General features: G+C 36.8%; 2 protein-coding genes across 4 annotated transcripts in view; both read right to left on the bottom strand.

Annotated features, from left to right (window-relative positions):
* Positions 1–2,702: 2,702 nt before the first annotated feature.
* Positions 2,703–8,376, bottom strand: LOC110024541 (probable serine/threonine-protein kinase At1g54610). 2 transcript variants are annotated; one of them, XM_020724565.1, is made up of 9 exons: positions 7,950–8,376; positions 7,536–7,820; positions 6,947–7,264; positions 6,117–6,344; positions 5,888–5,985; positions 4,992–5,109; positions 4,371–4,910; positions 3,675–3,807; positions 2,703–2,989 (listed from the first exon to the last, which is right to left on the bottom strand). In XM_020724565.1, exons 1-9 carry the CDS (start codon positions 8,295–8,297, stop codon positions 2,964–2,966), a joined length of 2,094 nt encoding a protein of 697 aa, XP_020580224.1. In that variant the 5' UTR covers positions 8,298–8,376; the 3' UTR covers positions 2,703–2,963. The 2 variants fall into 2 exon arrangements, with proteins under 2 accessions (XP_020580224.1, XP_020580225.1); XM_020724566.1 differs by lacking the exon at positions 6,947–7,264.
* Positions 8,323–23,205, bottom strand: part of LOC110024543 — a 21,594-nt gene continuing 6,711 nt past the window's right edge. The window contains exons 3-4 of one of the 2 annotated variants that reach the window (XM_020724568.1): positions 14,253–14,399; positions 8,323–8,571 (exon numbers count right to left, since the gene is read on the bottom strand). In XM_020724568.1, the coding sequence (XP_020580227.1) occupies positions 8,339–8,571; positions 14,253–14,399 (380 nt within the window). In that variant the 3' untranslated portion in view covers positions 8,323–8,338. The remainder of the gene's footprint in view (positions 8,572–14,252; positions 14,400–23,205) is intronic. The other variant, XM_020724569.1, reaches the window with a different exon arrangement.

The raw sequence follows: 23,205 nt of genomic DNA, 5'->3' as shown, positions 1-23,205 counted from the left end.
TAAATAGAACTATTTGTAATCCTAGGTCTTTGAGAGAGCTGGATCGCTGAATTCTGTAACCTATTTTATGAATATTGAAAGGAATCGCCGCTCTGCTCCCGAGAACGTAGGTATATTTGTCGAACCTCGTTAAATCTCTGTGTTCTTCTGGATTTGTGTCGATTACTATTTTTCTTCGCCCTAATTTTCTCAACAAGTGGTATCAGAGCCTGGTTCAAGGGCAGGGAAGAAAACTGTGGCGGCACAGGAAGTGAAAAGAACGAAGAGAATGATTTGTTCGGATTTGTCCGAGGGCTTCGAACAGAGGCTCGCAGAGGGAGAGTTCGGAGTCCGGGCAGGTGAAAAGATTGCTCTTCTATGACAGGCCGAAGGAAAAGTGGTGGCCGCGGTTAAAAGGTCTCATCGGCTCCGCTGAAGGCTTCCATTTTTCGCTCTGCTGACCTTCCATTTTTGGACGCAAGGGATTTCGCGGATTTTGCTAAAGGCTGCTGCAGAGGAGTAATTGGAAAGGGAAGTGGAAGTAAAAGGAATTTTATGAATATTGAAAGGAATCGCCGCTCTGCTCCCGAGAACGTAGGTATATTTGTCGAACCTCGTTAAATCTCTGTGTTCTTCTGGATTTGTGTCGATTACTATTTTTCTTCGCCCTAATTTTCTCAACAAGTGGTATCAGAGCCTGGTTCAAGGGCAGGGAAGAAAACTGTGGCGGCACAGGAAGTGAAAAGAACGAAGAGAATGATTTGTTCGGATTTGTCCGAGGGCTTCGAACAGAGGCTCGCAGAGGGAGAGTTCGGAGTCCGGGCAGGTGAAAAGATTGCTCTTCTATGACAGGCCGAAGGAAAAGTGGTGGCCGCGGTTAAAAGGTCTCATCGGCTCCGCTGAAGGCTTCCATTTTTCGCTCTGCTGACCTTCCATTTTTGGACGCAAGGGATTTCGCGGATTTTGCTAAAGGCTGCTGCAGAGGAGGAGTAATTGGAAAGGGAAGTGGAAGTAAAAGGAAGGCTTTTTGAATTTCCAGAAACGAATAAAATCTGTGTTCTTCTGGATTTGTGTCGTTACTGTTTTCTTTATATGGGTTGGGGCTATACGGTACAGGGGTAATTTGAGAATTACATATTGTACTGCAGGGTTTACTCTATGATTATAAATAGACCTGTTTGTAATCTTAGGTCGTTGAGAGAGTTGAATCCTCTATTCTGTAACTTCTTTTCTGAATATTGAAAGGAACTCGTCGCTCTTCTCCCGAGGACATAGGCATCTTTGCCGAACCTCGTTAAATCTCTGTGTTCTTCTGGATTTGTGTCGTTACTGTTTTCTTCGCCCTAATTTTTCTCAACAAGTGGTATCAGAGACTGGTTCGAGGGCAGGGAAGAAAACTGTGGCGGCACAGGAAGTGAGAAGAATGAAGAGAAGATTTGTTCGGATTTGTTCGAGGGCTTTGAACAGAGGCTCGCAGAGGAAGAGTTCGGAGTCCGGGCAGGTGAAAAGATTGCTCTTCTGCCACAGGCCGAACGAAAAGCGGTGGCCACGGTTAAAAGGTCTCATCGGCTCCGCTGAAGGCTTCCATTTTTCGCTCTGCTGACCTTCCATTTTTGGACGCAAGGGATTTCGCGGATTTTGCTAAAGGCTGCTGCAGAGGAGTAATTGGAAAGGGAAGTGGAAGTAAAAGGAAGGCTTTTTGAATTTCCAGAAACGAATAAAATTTTTTTTTTTTTTTAAATTCACTTAACTGAAGGAACTTTTTTTAATTAAGTTGATTTAAATTAAATTAAGTAAATTTAATTAAAGATTTCTTTTTGCTGAATAAGGAGAAGAAATAATTGGAGGCGGAAAGAAAAATTTTTTTTTTTTGCTTGAATATTTCAATTTTTCTTTTTTCTTTTTTTTCAAAAAAAAGAGGTCTAAACAAAGATTTTTGCAGAGGAATTTTTTGCAGAAAAATTTTGTTGCTGGATCAATTTTTAGATGGCTTTTTCTGGTGCAAAATTCGAGGTGGTGAAGTTTGACGGAACTGGTAACTTCGGATTGTGACAAACTATGGTGAAAAATTTCTGGCTCAACAAGGAATCTTGCGGAGATTTTTGGCAGGATCAAAATTGTTCGCAAGACAGACGGGCTCGCGGGAACGAATAGGTGCGAAGCAGTTCGGATAAAGGGCTACGACAGTTCGGCGAGTTGCGTTGCGACTTTGAGGCGCGACAGTTCATGAACCTTCGCGGCATTAAGCGAGATGGAGTTAGCGAGCATGAGTTTGTGTGCAATTACCGCGAACAGAAGCGTTTGCGAACAGAGGAATTTGGTGATGTTCGACCAGCGGAGTTTGCAAGTTCGTCCCAGAAGGAGTTGAGACAGGTGGAGTTTGTGACAGGTGGAGTTCGGTAGGGTGCTGGCGAGCGAGTAGACGCGATTATTTGCGAACAGTGATTTCCTTAACTTTTAATGAGTGAAATACACCTTTGCATATTTTGTGCATGTGTGCGTGTAAAAATTGAGGTGTAGTTTTAAGATACAACGGATGAGATGGTGGCTCATTGGTTGGTTATTTCCTCCCACAGCGAAAGGTCTCATCATGCGCAAAAACTCACCGACCCAGAAAAAATCTATTAGATACATAAATACATAGGAATTGAGTGGTATGTATTATATAAATCATTCAAAAAAGAAAGAAAGGCAAGAAAATCAAACCAAATCCATACATAATCTGCAGTACCCATCTTTTCATTTATAGATAAAAACTGGAACATTCTCTTTGGTCAACATCTCAGCATCAACATATGTATAAGATTTTTTTTTTTTTTTTTTTTTAACCTCAACAAATTTAAGGGTGCTAATCTCACCTTGAGAAAAAATGAAGCATATTTAGCTTCATTCTTGTGAATATAATAGCCTTCACCCAAACTAATTTTGAAGGGCTGTTTATAACAAAGGATCAGCAGGAGCTCTGTTTAAGCAATCACTTTGATTTACTTAACTTGTTTTCTTCCAGCCACTGCACATTATACATATAATTAAATCTATTGTTTATATAATCTTAAAAAAATAGTAAGTAAATAAATAGAGCAAACATCTAAGCATTTTGAAATCTGAATATAAAAAAAGAAAAAGAGCAATTTACATACATACCATGCAATTCCTATGCTTTTACATATCTAACACCTGCAATTTGATATTTACATTTACAAAACTTAGGCATCATAAACCTACGCATGAGAAGTATATTCTCACTTTCAAAATTCATTAATAGTGATATTATTTATGTAATATTGGCGATTTGAGTGTCAAGCATGTAAACATGAAATTTTAGGTATTGTACATGTGATACATGAAAGAATTGTGTGGTAGGTTTGTAAATACCTCAAGAAAAAAAAAACTTCAAATATAGATAATAAGATCTCCTTTAAAGTAGTTTTTGAAGAGTTAAACTAAGTTATTACATGTGATAATTATAAAAATCATCTCTGTAAGAAACCAGAAGCAAAAGATGAACATGAAAATTGTTATGTAAATACCCCAAGAATAAAAAACTTTCAATATATAAGATTAATCTCCTTTGAAGTAGTTTTTGAATACTTAAACTAAACTATTTCATGTGATAATTATAAAAACCAACTCTGTAAAAAAGCCAGAAGCAGAAGATGAGCATGAAAAAAGTTATGATTGGAGATTGCTATTACCTTTTTGGAACCATGATTTTCGAACCGCCTTTCGGATTTGCCGCTCGTGTTTTTCTAACAATTCATCAACTTTCTGGGATTTAGATAACAACGGCCCGGAGAAGTCCACTCTCTCCCTTTCATCATGGTATCCCTAAAGTTTCAAACAAATATGAGAACATAATATAGAACAAAACCAAGAAAAAAAGAAATAAATTGGGGCATTTAAGTAACACACCACCCAATTCATATGTATTTACATTTCTAAAAGCTAAACTTTGTTTTTCTTTCCATTTATGCCACACAAATCTGTCATATCACAGCATTTTCACTTTGGAAATGTGATATGCATGTAAAAGATGAGGATTTGGTCTAGATATGTAAATACAAAGGAATTGATTGGCATGCATGTAAATCATTCAATAAAATATAAATGGGGTATTTATATACATACCACACAATTCTTAAGTATTTACATAACTAACACCTTTAATATTTATATGCATAGCACTCAAATCTTTAATAAACAACTAACAGCGACTTTTAAAAACTTAAATACACATGTCATGCATAAGTTTATCACACCAAAGTGATATAAATATAAATATGAAAGTTCATGAATTAGATATGTAAATATAAAAGAATTGTTTGGTATGTATGTAAATTTCCCAATATAAATATATAGTCAAAACACTGATTAAAAAGCTTTCCACAAACCAGCATACTGCGCTTTGACTGCATCGTGCCCTTTCTTGAGAAATCATGTGAATGGAATTTGGAAGAATCAAATGAGTCTGGGTGTTCCAGCTGAGTCAAGCTTTTCAACATCGCTTTCTTTGCCAACTTATACTGCTCATTTTGCCGGTCATGATCGAGCCGATCATGCGAAGGACGTGCATTACCTTGAACATCAAATCTAGAACTAACTCTGTTTCTGATGGTGGCAGCGGCCGGCTCCGGCGGGGGATGACTATTGTTCCTCGACGTATACTTACTATGAGATTTAACGAATGAACGATTTTCATGCAGTTTTCTATCCCCCTTGGAGCCATTAGAATGATTATTAGCGCGCAGAGGACCTGAGAAAGGAACGCCGCTGCCTTGAGAAGCATGCCTTGTGTGTCGACCTCGATCGGAAGGATTAAGCGCCGCCATTGGCTGAAGATCTACAATCAGTCTGGAGTTGCTGTTAACTCTGGGGCCGGTTAACTTATCCCTGCTGTTATCGGTTCCACTGTTCTTTTTTTGAGGCTCCGGCTGTTAGTTACAATAATTAAACTTTGTTTGAATGAGCAAATATTAGTAACTCTAAAATATAAGAGTGAATTTATATTATACCTCTTGGCGGTTTGATGGTCTACGCAAGGCAATTGGTTCTTGTGGATCTCTATGAACCTTTGTCGGCTTTCTCGTCGCTTCTGTGACTCTTACTTTGGCATTTCCCTTTGGAATCTTCCTGAAGGTGATATTGTAAAATGTGAAATTTTTTCAAACAATAATAATTGAATGGGATGGATTTATAGAAGTGTTTAACTTGAAAGCTTGACAAAAGATTTATTCCATTACAGACAACTACTTTGTTTAGTCTTTTTTTTATCAAAGTTTGGGATTGTTTGTTTTACTAAGGTAACTAGGTTGAATTCAATCTAATATAATAAATTATATAGTGATTTTTTTCTTCTAATATTTGATATTGGAATATACTCCATTAAAACATATTAGGTTTGACTTAAAACAAACATTAAAAGAATAACATGAAAGCTTAAATGATGTCATTTTTTTTATTATATTTGCTAAGTAAATCATATGGATTACTAGATGTGTGTAAATAAGTAGAGCGGAGCTCAAGCCACCTCTAATTTGAGTTTGACCTTGATTAACTACAAGTTTGGGTCAACTCACAAGCAGACTTATTTATTATTAAATAGATAAAACTGATTTGGATGCAACCAAATATTGGGATTAAAAAAATATAAAAAAGAATGAACAATTATATATTAAATACTTTTTATATTTTTTATTTAAACCCTTGAATTTTATCCTATTTTAAGTACATTTTATGCCTATTCTTTTTTAAATGAACTAGTTCAAGAGCTAACGAATCCAATTGAGGCTAGCTCAAACTTGTCTTGTTAGCTAGCTCATTGAGCTCGGTTCACAAGCCATTTATCAAGTCGAGCCTAAGCCAACTCAGAAGTCAGATCATACATGTGAATCAAATACTCAAACCAAACCTGTTAATATCTTCATCGCTTTTCATGTCGATCTCTTTAGTAGGTGGGTATTTTGGCAAACTTGATGGTTCACACGAAAGAGGCGGTGTTGAGAAATACTGTAAAAATGTCAAAAATCAAAATCCAAGCATTGAAATCAAAGCATAAAGCAGTAAATCCAACAAGGAGCACAAAAGAAAATTTACAGTAGAAATTATACATGGAAGAAAGGCCAAAACTGAAGCCATACCTCAGAAGATAGAGCAGATTCTGCAGTCCCGCGCCGTTGAGGATCTATGGATAGAAGTACTTCTAATAATTTGTAGACAGAATGTGGCAAGTTTCTGAAAGTCTCATGGAGGTGACCCTCATAAGGGCGATGAGGCTTAAAAATTATTTCATGAGGTAACTTTGAATTCTTCCAATATTCGTCCGATGGGGAACCGCATAATTTAAAGATTTTGTGGAGTTGCTCAACCTAGGAACAAAGTTACTGTTACATTGAAAGCAAATAGGAGGAGAAGTAGAGTTATGTTGAGACTAAATAATCTTAAAGCAAACTCTAAAGAGAAATAATACATTCCACTCAATTTATATGTATTTGCATATCCTACACCTAAAATTCAATTTTTATATATATGCCATGTTATCTATGCATGAAAATGAGTATTTCGATTTTTGAAACATAAAATAGTGGTATTTTTTATGTGATATGAAAGATTTGCATGGTAACAACGTTAAAAAGCAAAGTTTAGCAGTTAGATATGTAAATACTTAAGAATTGAGTGGTGTGTATGTAAATAGCTAACCCTTGATTAGGAAGATTTACATACATTCTTATGTACTTACATTGCATATCCAAAACCTAAATCAATTTTTATTTATATATGCCACATTACGTATGCCTTAAAACGTGTATTTCACTTTTTAAAAGTTAAGATAGTGATATTTTTAATGTGATATGAAAGATTTGGATGGTTTAAATGTAATAAGTAAAGTTTAGTTGTTAGATTTGTAAATACATAAGAAGTGAGTGTATGTAAATGCCCCAAAAGATAGATTAATGGGTGAGCTAACTACTTCGGTCCTTCCTTGCAAAATGGGTTTCTTGAGAAACATCTCAGCAAATACACAACCAACACTCCACATGTCTACGTATGCTCCATAATCGATTGAGCCCAAGAGAAGCTCGGGGGGCCGATACCAAAGCGTAACAACACGACTAGTTAGTGGATCCTTATTTTCAGGCGGTGCGAAATTCGCCAAACCAAAATCTGCAATTTTTAAGATTCCTTCATTGTTCACTAAAAGATTTGCACCCTTAATATCACGATGGATGATTCCTCTTGAATGACAATGTTCAAGGCCAGATAGCAATTGTTTCATGTAACACTTTACCTGCATCCACAAATTACCATTTTCATGTAAAGTTTCTATTAGATCAGCTATCAGTTTCTCAAAAAAATGTGGGGGTAATTAGATATACCTAATTCCTATGGATTTACATATCTAACACAAACTTACATTTTTCATGCATAAGTAAGGTGGTCTGTGTGTAAAAATAGAAATTTGAGTGTTAGATATGTAAATACATAGGAATTGGGTATGTTTATAAAAATCTTCACCCAAAAAAAAAAACCAACTTTGATATTTCAAGGTCACTACAAACCTGTCGTTCAGTGAATTCTACATCTGGTGATGATGACAATCCAGAAAGATCATGTTCCATATATTCAAAAACTAGATATAAGCTACAAGATAAGCGCGAGGTGATCAAACCCTCCAATTTCATAATATTAGGATGGTCGAGCCTACGAAGAATCTCGATTTCTCGAACCATGAACTTGACACTTTCTGTATCAAAATTGTCAAACTTCACCTTCTTCAGCGCAACAATCTTCCCAGTTTCAAGATTTTTTGCTCTAAACACAGTGCTATAAGTTCCTTGCCCTATCTTCAAATTCATTCAGAGCACAAAATCCATTCAATAAAACCAACTTGTGAAGGAAAAATCATTTAAATTTGACGCAAAGACAAGCACATAACAAGCCAAAAATTGATCTTTGTTGCTCTTCATTATTACCTTATCCCATTTCTCAAAGTTTTCAGCTTTGAGGGGCACCCAACCATGAATAGCCTTAGCAGCCACGGCGGTGAGCCACCGCGGCCAACCGGCGGCGACTTGTTCCCCTTCAGTGTCCTTGTGAAAGTTCCCCAATCTAGCAGTAACCAATTTAGGGCTTTCCACGACAACTTTCACCGTTTCTTTCGTCTCCTTGATCTTCTCCTTCTCTACCTCCTCATTCTCCCTCGACTTCCCCCTCAACGATTTCTCAGAAACCGCTTCCGACCCTCGGCTATCCCTGAGAATGCCAGACGAGTCGAGCACCGGTGTCACCGATACGACATTCTTCGACGAGGAGCAACCCATCGCCGCCGGATCACCGGGCGAAGAACTCCGGCGCCGGAGGATTAACAAGCAAAATGGGGATTTGCGTGGAAACAATATGGGAAAAAGGCGGAGAAGGCTAACAGAGCCGCGGTGGAACCCGGGGAGACATCCCGAAAGGAGAAAATGCGACGAAAGGTGAGGTTTTTATATCTGAAAATCATCGCGAAATTAACGGGAGACGGACGGAGCGGAAGCTTTTGGGTGTGCGAGGTTCTCGCGGGAAGAGCCCTGGTGGAATCTCTCCTTCGATTTGCTGCTTCAGCGAAAAGAGGATTATTAACAGCTGGGAAAGGAATAGGCAATATTCTAAAAATGATATTTTTTATAAATTTAGTATTTTAAATAAATATTAAAAAAATAAAATAACAATTTTATTATTTAAAAAATTATTAAGAATAAATATATGTTATTAATATTATTTTATAAAATCATAAATGAATTCAGTGTGCATTATTAATCAATTAAAACTTATATTATGTTCATCTCAAAATAATTTTGAGATTTACCTTGATCAAGTTATGTATTTACATATCTATCATCCAAATTTAATATTTACATTTTTAACTCCTATATGCCATAAACTTATACATGAAAATTTGTATTTCATTCATAGAAATATAATGATGATTATATTTTGATGTGATGTTGAAGATTTGAGTGGTGTGCCTTTAAATATGAGAATATATGTGGTACATATGTAAATTCATAAGATTTGAATGATATATATGCAAATTCCCCCCTTCTTCAAATATCATATAATTAGTCCTATAAAATCAAATTTTTGGGACAGTTACATACATGCCACCCAATTCTTATGTATTTACACATCTAACACCTGAACTTATACCTTGTAGATTTATATCATGTAAATCTTCATATCACATCAAAAACACCACTATTTTCACTTTTCATGTATAGGAAAGGTGGTAAATATGTAAATAATTAAAGTTTAGATTTTAATTTGTAAAATACAGACACGCCACCAAACCTTTGGGGCATATTTTTTGTGATAAGAATGATTTGATGGTATTAATGTAGAAAATAAAGTTTAGGTGTTCGATATGTAAATACACAGGAATTTGGGTGGTATGAATGTAAATGGTTCAATAAAAATAAAAAAAAAAGAAAAAAAAAAGACTATCATGTGCTTAATTACTTGAAATAATTATAAGAAGGATGTCAATTATTGTTCCGCACCAATAAATTAATACATAAAATATTTAGCACTCATAATAATCCTCTACTAAACAATATCATGATTGTATGAAATCAAATGGCTACATTCACGAGTCAATTTGCAGTTATACCCTTAATTTTAAGAAAATTAATAACTAAGTGATGAGATGGTTGAAAATCGATTGTCATTTGTATAATAAATAAAAAATTGAATTTATAAAAAGAATTGGTATTTATTTTTAATCGACTTTTTTTACTGATAAATCCGCATTTTTTGTTGCAAGAAATTAAAAATATAGCGTTATAAAAAAGGTATCCATAATAAAATATTGGATTCATATTTGAATTATTTAAAATAAAAATTTAAAAAAAAAACCTCACCATTTTTAGTTAACTCCAATTGTATGCACCAAAACCGTTGGTACGAATCTCAAAGTAATCAAGTGGTTCAGGACGATGGCCGGACAACTGAGACATCATGCTACAAGAATATGATCCCAGCCGATCCTCCAAATACTGATAGTTTGGTCGGAGTCGACCAACACACTATGACAAGGGACAGTCAACAAACCACACATATAGTCCTGGATCGTCTTGACTTCTCACCTGGGGCGTCGAACCACAAACCACCGACCGACCGACTTTTTTACTTTGACAAGCCCGATTGTCACTCAGTCAGATGTCTCGGCCTTCAGGCCAAACTCCTGCACGTTGACCAATCGCTTACCGTCATATTTGAATTCAAATTTTAATACAGATTTTGTAGTAAAATGTTCCTTCCTTTCTATAACTGTACAAATAAGCCCATATAAATAGAGGGCAAAGAGACGAATAAAGGGAAGGCTCCTCAATTATCGACAAGGACTCTCTCGATTGATTTTTCTCATCCTAATTTTCTCGGCTCTAACTCTCAAGGCATATTTTCACAAGGGAGAATTTGGGATTCAACATCCTGAAAGGTGGTGTAGTGAGCGTGGACATGCCACAGACAAGAAACGGAGCCAACTATGAAAGAGAATCCTTGCGAAGAGACTCAGCACATATGAAATTCAATAGAAAAACGGCGCATTAGGATATATAAGAAGAGATACAGGCGTTGCGAACACATATCATGGACCGATTCGAGGCCCTCCAAGCGGCCTTAACCGAGAAGAATTCCAACAGCCACCCTTTGAGGGAGAATCTCAGGGAGCTCGCCCCAAGATAGCCCCCCTCCCCAAACCTGACGGTGCCCAAAGGACATGCGGGTGACTTACCAATTGAATGACAAAAAGACTCCTCGCGCACTGACAGTGCAAGATCCACACCAATCACCAAACAACGGGAGCTCCGAGTGGGAGCCCCCACCAGAGCAATGATGGGTAATGCTTTCTCTCGGAGAATCCTAGATTTGTTGTCTCCTCAAAGCACAAGAGAAATACAAAGACTGACCTTCTGAATTATGGGAGTCAATCGTTTTATTCTGAATTCGGGTGACAAGTGCACAATATTCTTCAAGGCACTTAAAAAAAAACCAATGTTTCGAGTGGATGGTCGAGTGAGAAGAAACGTTCAAAGGTCTGAAGGATTACTATTTGTCGCCCGTGTTGCTCACAAATCCAAAGCCAACGGAAGAACTATCGATGTACCTTTGGAGTTAGACAAGAAATTGTTAGCTGGTTTGGTCAGAGAGAGGAGGGGAAACACTTCCAAGTCTACTACACGAGTTGAGTACTCCATGGCCTCGAAACCAGGTACTCTATTATGGAGAAGCTAACATTTGCCTTAATTATTTTCGTGCCCAGGCTATGACCATATTTCCAAATGCATTTGATCTGAGTCATCACGGACCGCCCTATGAAGTTTGTGCTCACACAACCAGAAGACTTAAGACGGCTGCTGAACAGTAGAACTCAGCGAATACGACATCAGTTACGTCCCCCGAATGACCATCAAGACTCACACGATTGGTAGTTTCTCGGTGGATATCTTCACAGCAGAAAAACCAAATGAAAATTTTCCTGGCAATAAGACATGGGTCTTATACGTCGACGGGGCATCCAAGTAGATGATCGCCAATATCAGTCGATCTCAGCAGAGTTGGAAGTCGCTAAAAACTAGGCAGAGCTTGAGATGTTGATTGTTCGGCCTCGCCTAGCCTATGAAATAACCCGGGAGATACTGGTGAAATCAAACTCCTTGCTGGTCGTGAAACCGGTGAATAAAAAATTCAATGCTATGGAGGAATTGATGGTAAAATACATTGCCAAGGCAAAGAAAGAGATCATAATATTCAGAAACTTTTATGTTTTCATTCATTTTTCTTTTTATTTTTAAAGAAGTTGTCAGTTTGTTCATCTTCGTATACTTCTTTTTTTTTTTTTGAATCAGTTTCTCTTCTGGATCATGTGAATGATCAGAAGAAAAGATGAATAAAAAAAATGGGCATACGATAAAGACTACAAACAAGAGAAAGAATATGAAGAGTCCATGTGCAATAAACCTCGAATGATAGGTCAAGTATATCCGCCCAAATAAGATCGGGTAGAAGCACATTTGATCAATATTCGTGAAAGAATACCTATGTTGACTACCCATAATTAAAAATTCATGTGTGTTTGCCTGTTCTAGGGTCTAGAGTTCTCCCAATAGGACATATCCTACTTGGCTAATTACATCTTGGGAATTCCCCAAGAATACTCTTGATCCAAAGAAATTTTGCTTACATTAGTGGTGACGACTAACACAAAGTATCCAAGGGCAGTTGTTTCACAGGAGAATGCTTTGATACTTTGAAAACTCTCGTGAAGTCACGGGGTGATAAATGAGTCTCTCACGGTCCTGCATGGGTAATAGGCTCTTCGACATACCGAGCCTGCGAAACAATTAAATCATCCTAACAGAGAATCTCAATACGTCAATGCACATCCGGGTCATAAGGGTAGATGACAAATCGTCGTATCCCAAACGAGCAGCAGTTCATCGGCAATTAGGCCTTCGAGGATGTCACAGGTAAGAAACATAAATAAGGTGCTCCATGACCTAGTGTAAAGTTTCAAAGAACCGGGTCAAGAGCTTTTCTTGAAAAACTAGACCCTTTCACGTATGGAAAAAATTGCCCCAACAATCTTTTCATCTGACTCCTGGCAAAACGAGCAGCCTGGACAGCGAGCCTAAGAGAGCTCGTGTCCCGATACAGTGTAAATTTAAAAAAATTAAAATTAGTATTTGCTACAAATTTTTATGAATGATTAGCTTACTTTTCGCCATTTAGATCATTTCGATGTAAATTTAAATAAAAATTTCACATAATTATAGTTATTTTATTTTATATTATAATATTAATTTTTTAATTTTTATCAATTTTTTTTAAATTAAGATTATAATATTTATTTAATAAATTAAATAATTTAAACGAATAACTAATCAACCAATATCCCTAAAAAAAAATGACACCATAATATTTGAACCCACAACTTCAAAGTTGAGAGCCTTACACTCTATCAACTAAGTTAAATGAACTTAGTGTTAAAGTTCTATGATATGATATTAATAACATTTATATATCTCAATAATTTTTTTAGTAATAAAATTGCTATCTCGACAGGTGATTTCTTTCGCTGATTTGGTAAATAAAAATTGACATGTTAGCAGGCGGTTTCACATGCTAACATGGCAAGATCGTCTGCTAACGTGATTATTTTGTCTATTTAAAATATTTATGTTTTAACATTTATTTAAAATGATAAATTAAAAAATATATATACTATTTTTAAAATTTTACCTAGAAAATATAGCCGTTATGATTTGAAAACGAAAAAGATGATTTTTTTTTTTTTTTTTGGTTTTATTTATAAGGGGATGGTTGAGGAGAGGGAATGGCGGGACACTTAATGATACCATGATTTACAAACAGGCCATATAATTCCTATGAATTTAGAAATTGAACAACTTAATTTCGTTTTTTACACTTATACCATCTTACCCAACTTAAAAAGATGCATTTTAATTTTTTAAAAAAGTTAGCAATAGTGATATATGTTATGCAATATGGAATATTTGGGTATTATAAAAAATATAAAAATAGAAGTTTAGGTGTTGTGTATAAATACATAGAATTGCATGGTATGTTTGTAAATGCCCCTAAGAAAAATTAAGCAAAATTTATAGGAATAATAGATGGTTAATTGATAGGAAAATGAGCGGCGATGAGCACAAGTAGGGTTGTCAAAACGGCTCGTTGTTCGCAAACAGCTCGTGTTCGGCTCATTCACTATTCGTTCGTGTTCGGCTCAATTTGGCTCGAAATTAACTAATCAATTATATATATATATATATATATATATATATATATAATAATAAATAGAAGATAAATGGGCAAAATGAAAGTTCGGATTCCATTGCAAGTCAAAAGAGAGGCATGCGATCATGCTGCTTTTAAGATAGTTTATGTCAAATCATTTCGCCAGTCAAGCTCAATTACTGACAAGTTGACTGCACCTAATAATTTTATGGGGACATTTACATACATACCACCCAATTCTAATATATTTACATATCTAACATCTGAAATTTGTTTTTTATAAATTTTGATTATGAAAACTTCAAATACAACATTAATATTATGAAATTACTTGTAATATTTATTAAAATAAGCAAAACATACATAAATTTGAACTACATATATAAATAATTTACTAAAGAATTAATTAAAAGCTAAAGTCAAAATAATTCAGTACAAAAATGAGATGAGAGATTAAAAGGGGAAGAATTAAGAACCTTCTTCATATGGCAGCTTGCAAGCAGCCAAAGGCTTTTTGGGCTTGACTTTGCCCAGCATTTCTGCAACAGTGCGGCAGCGACACTCATGTCCTGGACGGATTACATCCCCATAAACAGCCATCTCAATTATATCCAATTCCTTATCTACAAAAAAAAAAAAAACAAAGATCTCTGATATATTATAAATGGAAGATTTACATACATACCACTCAATTCCAATGTATTTACACATTTGACGCATAAACATCAATATTTTGGCCACCTTACCCATATGCATGCAAAGGTGTAAGTTAAAATGGAAGTATTTTTTGTATGGGATATGCAGTGGTTGAACACCGGAGTGGAAATGGCATCATTCAGCTTTCAGATTAGGTGAACCATATATATGCTTATAAACAATCAAAAGCATGGGATCACTTGGAAGCAGCTGCTGAAGACTAGATGTGATGTAATTGAAGTGCAAGTATATTTGAAATATATTGGAGTTATTTGGTCAGGTGTAGAGCAAGTGTAGGAGTTCATTGTTTTAGGTTTAGTCAAAAATAAAATAAAATTGATGTAAAATCCAGAGGAGAGAGACCGGAAGCCGGAAGCCAGAGCCGGGCAGGGACAGGACGGTAGAAAGCGGCAACTGACAGCACCCACGGGTGGTGGTGCTCAGTAACTACGATGGCATTTTTTGTAGTGTACTTGAAAATCAGTCGAATCTAATGAATTTGGAATGCAACAAAAAAAAATTATAGAGCGAAATTTAAATTTAGAGAAATTTTACTTTGCATTCCACATTCTTCAAAAAAAAAGCCAAAATTCTGAAAATCACATGAATTCCAAATACAACATGCCCATTTTACATCCAAGCAATAGCACCTAGTAAGATTGTTTAAAAAAAAGGACTGTTATGAGACTCAAATGACGTGAAAACTAGTTGTGTAGTTAAGCCACAGAAATTTTGGAAAGTGAAGGCAGAGAAGAAAACTTTTTTGCGCTTCGAAGATTAAAAAAATGTACTACAGAAGAAGTGACGTATCAGTTTGAGTCCTAGTGGCAGAGACTGCGCCTGTAGGATTATATCTGCAGTCTATTATGAAGCTATACATTTATTGAGAGGTTAGATGGTTTATGATCTTTGTTGATTTAAAAAAAGTTTATGATAACATTTCAAGAGAAGTTCTTTGGAGAAAGGTGTTGATATGACTTATATTCAAGCCCTTAAAGATGTGCATACTAGAGCTGTTACTTGTTTCAAACAGAAGAGGGATTGACCAAGTATTTTACAATTTCAGTTGGATTATATCGGGGGTCGGCTTTAAGCCCAAATCTTTTTGTTTTAGTTATGGATGCTTTTACTGGACTGATAGCGGAGTTAACCAAACCCACAATAGAAAAAACAAATATTATTACTGAACATAAATAGACCGGGAAAAATACAATAACAAGACACTCGGAAGTCTAAAATAGCAACATATATGACACAAATGCAACTACGATTGTATCCCAAGGGGAGTGGAGGTAGTCGTGGAGGGTCTGGAAGGGACAGGTGGTGTAAAAGGCTGCTGGGAAGCTAAGGGAAAAGGGAGGAGCGGCTGGGAAGGCAGGAACAGCAGTGCGTGGCTGTCCCAGGGCATTGGGAAGAAGTATCATAGCAGTAGGGTTTCGGAGAGTAGCATCGCGTGGACGGCGACCAGATGGAGGCAGCGATACATATGGCTGGACAGCGGTCAAAACATCACGGGCGGGAGAGAACAGTGGCGAAAAGAAGAGAGGAGAAGGCAATGACAGTGGCTAGAACTGCAGAAAACAGCAATCGAAATACTGTTGCGGGTTGCTGCAGCGACCTACAGCAAATGAGAACATATTAGAGAAGGTAAATTCCAAGGCTTCAATCCCACACAAGGTTAATTGCGAGATATAGTCAAATATAGTGGGTGGAGGGCCTGGTGAACGTGGCCTTAGTACGATACCTGAAGGCTGAAGAAGATTCTGGTTCATGTCTCCTAAATACAGTAGTGTCACAAGTCTTTTTGGAAACAATTGTGGAGTAGACCTTATCCAAAATTCAATATGACTAATGCCATAAAAAGAAGATTATTGTAACACATACAACGTTGTGACGGGAATGCTTACCATGCTGCGGTACTATAATTGCTACAGTACCCGGTCCAGCCCTACTACCCATTTTCCTATTTGATTCCTTGTTCTTGTCTTGTCTAGCCCTTCCTTTTCTAACACTTTCCTTGTCCACCTCCCTTTTCCATCATCTTTCTATTTCTATTCCCTACAAATTCTATCTACTATTCCTCGTTATATATAGGTGGTGTTTGCTTTAGTTAGGGTCAATTTTTGTCTTTCAGATTTTCAGATTTCTGTCCAAGCCAGCCATCGGGGTTGTTTTCCCTTCTAAGGTTGTATCTGAAGGTGAGGAGGTGCTCCTGTATCCGAAGGCAAGAAGGTGCTCCGACTGTAACTCACCCGAGATGACGATCTTCTCCAAAGGATTGAGGGGTGCTCCGGCTGTAACTCGATCTCATGAAGATATTTATCTTTTCCCAATTCTGGCCGCTGCTCTCCCAGCCACCGTACAGACTTCCAGCCCCTCTTCTTGCTGTCGTCCAGCAATCCAGCTGCCTCCCAGCCATCACATGGGCCTTCCAGCCTTACTTCCTATTGTTGTCCTTGCTTCCAGCTGCCTTAAAACAGTCGCACTGGCCTTCCGGGCCACTTAGCCCCCTGAACACCAATACCTGCTATTGTCCAGCAGCCGGCACCGACCCGTCGTTGTCCAATCCATCGCCACCTCCTCTATTTCCTTTTACACCACTGCCACTTGCAACCAGCCTCCACCCAGCTGGCCACCCTCACTCCATCATCTGGCGCCGCAACCCTGGGTTGTCAACCACCTTCCAGCACAAACGCCTGCCGCTCTCCTCTAGAGCCATTTTTATGTATTGTGTTGTTTATTTTCTTGTTTTGCAGTGTCATTGTCGTAATGAGTTGTTCACATGTTTGTGTTGTTTTGTGTTGAGGATTTGTCTTTGTCCTTTTGAATTCAACAATAAACTTCATCGTTCGGTTGTGATTTGGGCTAACTCCGGTATCAAGTTGTGGCATGAGCCTTGCAGAAGATGATTCAAGTTCAAGTGGGGTTGTAGAGTAGAATATGAAGGCTGGAAGATGATTCAAGTTCAAGTGGGGTAAGATTGCATTGCAGGTTCAAAGTTTGTAATGGTCTCAATGCAAGCAAAGTTGTGAGTGTAAATTTTGAATGATAAAATTGTGCATAAGCGAATTTGAGAGGCATGTCTCCAAGAAAGCAGTTATGACGCAAATGAGGGTGTGGCGCAGAACTTGAGGCGAACGCAACTGCTTGAAGGATTTCCTCAAGGACCTAAGCCTTAAGAGAGCACTTAACACTTGCAGGACGTTCCCAAAGAAATGTGGAATTGCAAGTTTGCAAAATCCCACAACTCTTTAACGACCGCTAATAAGATTTCTTCTTCGAGGATTCATGCTCCTTGAAGATGCTCCTTGAAGATAAGAACATATAACAGTATTATTGCACTAGATCTAATATGACTTGTGAACCTAGTGACTTCTGGTGAAATTGACCTGCCCAATCAACAATAAGTTAACTGATTCCTCTGATCTAACTAAAGCCTGATATGACGGCATGCCTTCATGCAATTAATGGTGGACAGAAATATTAATTTTGAAAACTAATTAATAAAAGAAATATAGGAATTCATTTACTTCTATTTCATCGTCTTTCTCCAGTAAAAAAAGAGAAAGGAAGTTATCCTCCTCTAACAAATAGACCTAGAAAGAAAGAGATGTTCCCTAGCCATTTAATGTATATTAACTAGCTTGACAAGTAATCACAGAAGAAATAAACGAAATAAATTAAGAAGTGCAGCTCAAACATTAAATGGAAAGCATTGCTACTAGTTTGGAATTGCCAGGGATCCAAGAAATTAATGCAATTTTCCAAAAAAAAAACTTTATTTGTGTGTTGACCCCTATATTCGTCAATCACCTTTTACATAGTTTCGTGTGGATAAGGTCCATTTTGCATAAATTTTTTGCTTAAAATAATTTTTTTTTATCAGGGAAACATTTTACGAAATAGATTGTGCAAGTGTGTCTGGATCATTAAGAAGGCTCAAACAAGCACATTTGCGTCTTAATCGAGCGTCAATCACCTTCTACATAATTTTGTGTGCATAAAGTCCATTTTGCATAAACTTTTTACTCTCTTTTTTTTTTATCAGGGGAACATCTTACAAAACCGACTGCCTGAGTGTGTCTGGATCATCGAGACGGTTCAAACGAGCATATTCGCGTCCTAATCGGGCTCCATTTGACATGCATCGAAGGATCAAATATTCTCTTATTTGAAAATTATATAAAAATTTAATATAAATCTATATAATGGCATTAATCTCTCTCTCTCTCTCTCTCTCTCTCTCTTTTTGTTATATTCTATTATCAAGTCAAAAGCTTGTCACCCTTGCCTCCTACAATGACTTGTGCCATAGTTGTCATTGTTTCACTCACCAAATCCCCACAACTCCACAAATCAGTAATCACTTAGCTGACGAGCATGTCATCCATTAGCTAGATTCACCAAATAATGAGTGTGATAGAAATCAAGATAATTTTTCATAGAAATTAAAGCATAAATATTTAATTGCAAGAACATCAAACAGCTCAATATGAATAGATAAGATAAACACCTATAATTCAAGAGATAGACAACTTTCTCAAATCCTACAATTTGAGAGGTAAGAAATCTCTCACAAACCCTAAACTTAAAACTCAAGAAAATAGTCTTATGCACCCCCTAACCCTTTAACTATTAGCACTATTTATAATAAACAATAATAAATGACAAATGATTAAATTACACTTAAGCATCGTCATAATATTATTCCCCTCTCAAAAAGTCATATTGTCCTTTGGGTAAAAAAAACTGAGGTTGGATCAAGTCGAATGGCTTCCACGAGACATCATCATCTGACAATCCACTCAATTTAATTTAATACTTATAGCGAACCTCACATCTAAAAATGTTATCTTGTGCATATCCTTCGGTCGCATCTAAATTTGATGGTAAACTAACTTCAAGTCAACCCTCTAGACTACCGTCGCCCCAAAAAACCCATCCAGTAGCTTATTGATCATCAGAATCTCTGTCAACTCTGTATAATTTGTCTCTTCCATGTGACGTCACTCGATCAATGATCTTAGCCCTACATCCTGAATCACCCTCATCACAACCTTCAATGTTACCAAAATATTGCACAACTTGTGATCACTGTGAAAAACAACCATCTTTTCTCCCTCTTGAATATGTTGTAAAGTTAAATCAATCCCTTACAAACTTCTCTACTTCACATATATCGTTCCAATTGTTACTCCTGGATCGCCATCTGTCAGAAGGCTTGCCACCGCAAAGGGCAATGGTGCAATTAGATGCAATCCTCGGTCGGTGTTTCACTCACCATGGTTCCCTATTCCAACTGAAATGCTTCACAGCAATCTTCTCCAAAGCCAAATTGCACGTCATCCCGTTATGTTTGTTTGCACTCGTTCCAAATCCCCAAATGTCATGCAATTTATTTCAAATGTTGTCGCTCGAATCTACTCATGATTTCTTCGTTCAATCTCAAATGCTTCAGTTCATTACAATTGTTCAAAGGTCACACTATTCCTCCCAAGTGTTAACAATCATGCACCAAATTCCTTTACTAAATCCTGCAGCTCCAAATCCGCCTAAAATAATTATGCTACATTTATGCCACACAATTCGTTCAGATGGTTGTGGCTCGATTCCACTCTCAATTTCTTTGTCTGATCTCATAACTTCGGATATGCCTGAATCAACGATGATGCACTGATGTCTTGCAAATCCTTTTAGTTGCTGCCTCTCATGTCCGCTCAAGATGTCGTTGCTCGATCCCGCTGCATGCGGCAACGGCTATGTATGAAACTATATGATCTTAAGAAGCTTGTTATGGCAAGCATAATCCCTAAATGCTACCTTCTCTCCTAATCGGTACAGGCCAAAGGAATGACTAAAATCAAAGGAGAAAATGTTGGATAGTTGTCACGGGTAGCGGGAGCGGTCATAGGTTCTTGAACTTTGAGGAGGTGTGATCGAGGATTGAAGATGTCCAAGATCAAATCACAATGCTTCACAAAAAAAATTAAATTTAGACAATAAACTCAACTCACAATTGTATCAGTGAGGTTCGGTCACTCTGTACGGCCCGATCCCGTCATTGCTTCTCAACTATGTGAATCGCGATTGTATCACACGCCCACTCCCGCTCCCAACTAGCTCGATCCTGACTGTATCATCACAAGACACACCACAATCTTGTTGTCAGCATCCTAGCTTGAATTGTTGTTGTTTCGCAATGTACAATCTCGTAGTTGGCATCCCAACTAACTTGAATCGCAATTGTTTCTTCACGAAGCACACCACGATTCCTTCAACACTTCCAAATATCTTGATCACAATTTTATCACAATATCTGAAACTCTGTAAGTGACAATCTCGACCATTTCCATAATTGAATGCTCTGAATACCATTTTCATAGGAATCAATATGATTTTACACAGAAATTAGAACATAATTTTTTTTTAATAACAAGAACAACAAACAACTCAACACGAATAGATAAGATAAGCACCTACAATTCAAGTGATAGGCAATCTCTCCCAAATCCTACAATTTGAGAGATAAAAAATCTCTCCTGATCCTTAACCCTAAGACTCAAAAAATTAATATTCTACATCCCCTAGGTATATGTTGGGTATCATTTTGTACAAGAGAAATAACAGGGAAGAAAAATTATCTATGGTGGACAGTAAAGCACATCTGAAGAGGAAGGTAAGGACAGGTAACACGAACCTAACGTGAGAGTGCGGCAAGCCTTCGACAGAGAGTTCCGAAGGGGAAAACAGGGGAGTAGGCAATAAAGAACGAAAGGGGAGAAATTGTTGACTCGTGTGGTTGCTTGGGAGGAACCAAAAGGAACTGACGGAGGGAGAGTGCGAATGAATTTTGTTCGTGCTTTTTAATTGAGGGCAGTTACTTCGTTTTCAACGATTTTTTTTTTTTTTTCGTGGGGAGCAGGTAAGTAAATAGGGGATTAATTAATTAATTAGATTTTATTTTCTCCCATTTTTTTTTTATTTCATGAACAACACACTCCTTTCATAAAGAACATTATAAATATCAAATAAGCACTTCCATTAGACCAGCCTGCTCAAACTAATACAAAACGGGCTAGCCCAAGTAGCTATGACCAATAGCCAATGATGTCACTAATGATACCTCAAATCAATAATTTGTGGATACCATGTGGCAACAATAACATGAGCACATAATAGTGATGGATCAATATTTAGACTAGAAGATTAACAAAAAAAAAAAATCCAAGATAGTTTTTCTTCTCTTCAAAAAATCCAACAAAAATAAGCTTCAATGTTAAAAAAAAATATGAGCTTGCTCATTATCTTGAGTGCTTCCAAATGCAAATGATTTGTCAAAATGAAATTTAGAAGAAAAATTACTTTGAAAAAGCCTTATACTTCTCAACCAAAACATAATTAACAAGGATATGGTAATGGCAAGTCATCAACAAGCAATTGATGGTGGTTGGAGTGCTATTTTGAACGGTCCAACATTTAAGAAGTTAGATACATGCTCCAAAACTGACCTAGTAGTTAATCACAACATTCTAAGCTTATATGGGTAGTTAAAGCAAAACAAGCCAAATTAGGCTTCTTGTTTAGTTTTTTTGGATGGTATTTGTTGAACACAAATTAATTCATGGAAAATACTAAAAGCTTACTGAAAAGAATGACTAAGGGGAAGTTTGGTTGAAGTATTTAGAATTTATATGCATTTTAAATGCAACGTAAAGTAAACTCAATGAATTCAAAATATTTTATGGAGTTCAGTTCGCTATCAAATAAATTTAGTAGACCATTATTATGTTTGAATCGTTGTTAAAAAAATTATCTTTTTCTTAATTTATTTCAGTTGGGGCACGACACTAGATCAAGGATTATTAACATCGGTGGACACAACTAGGATGGTTCGCGATATTAGCGGATGCAAGATGCAATTGCGAGCAAGTTGAAAATGGGTGCAAGGTATGGATAAAAAGGCGGAAGATGAAGGGCAACATCCGGAAATGGAAGCTAAGTCGATGAAGCGGAGCCGTCTCAAGTGCAAAGGCAAAGGTCATGAATGTTGGTGTTGCAAAATCAATTGAATGCACATGAGTTCACACGTTTATTTCAAAATCATCCACATAGGACAGTATTTAAATACACCAGTAAAAAAATATCAAATAAATTTTAAGTTCATCAAGAAAATACTTTATATTTATTTTACTCCCAACCAAATACTCGAAGACTTAAAAAACCTAAGTATCAATTTTAGTACACTCAAACATTCCCAAACAAATGACCTCTTAGTAACAAAAGAAAAAGAAGAGAGAGAGAAAATCTGGGAAAAGAACAATGGGATTTCATTGTATTGCCAAGAAACACAAGACTATTTTTGGTGGTTGGGAGTGGCTTGGGCTCATGTTTTCACACTGTATTTATAGGCTAAGATCGAAGCAAGATGCTATAAGAGAATCTACAATGTAGTATTATATAATGAGGCTTAGTATATGTTTACTGTAGTCTATAAAATTAAACTTGTCAGCCTATATCTGCTTTAAAACATTGAATGTACAAGGTGACTTTCAAACAAGGAATAATTTCACATAAATTCATTGGTGTTGAGAAAATTAGGGCGAAGAAAAACAGTAATCGACACAAATCCAGAAGAACACAGAGATTTAACGAGGTTCGGCAAAGATGCCTACGTCCTCGGGAGCAGAGCGGCGAGTTCCTTTCAATATTCAGAAAAGGGTTACAGAATAGAGG

Source organism: Phalaenopsis equestris, unplaced genomic scaffold, assembly GCF_001263595.1.
Source record: "Phalaenopsis equestris unplaced genomic scaffold, ASM126359v1 Scaffold000258, whole genome shotgun sequence".
Taxonomy (NCBI): domain Eukaryota; kingdom Viridiplantae; phylum Streptophyta; class Magnoliopsida; order Asparagales; family Orchidaceae; genus Phalaenopsis; species Phalaenopsis equestris.
Note: the sequence above shows the minus strand (reverse complement) of the source record. Positions and strands in the feature narration are given on the sequence as shown.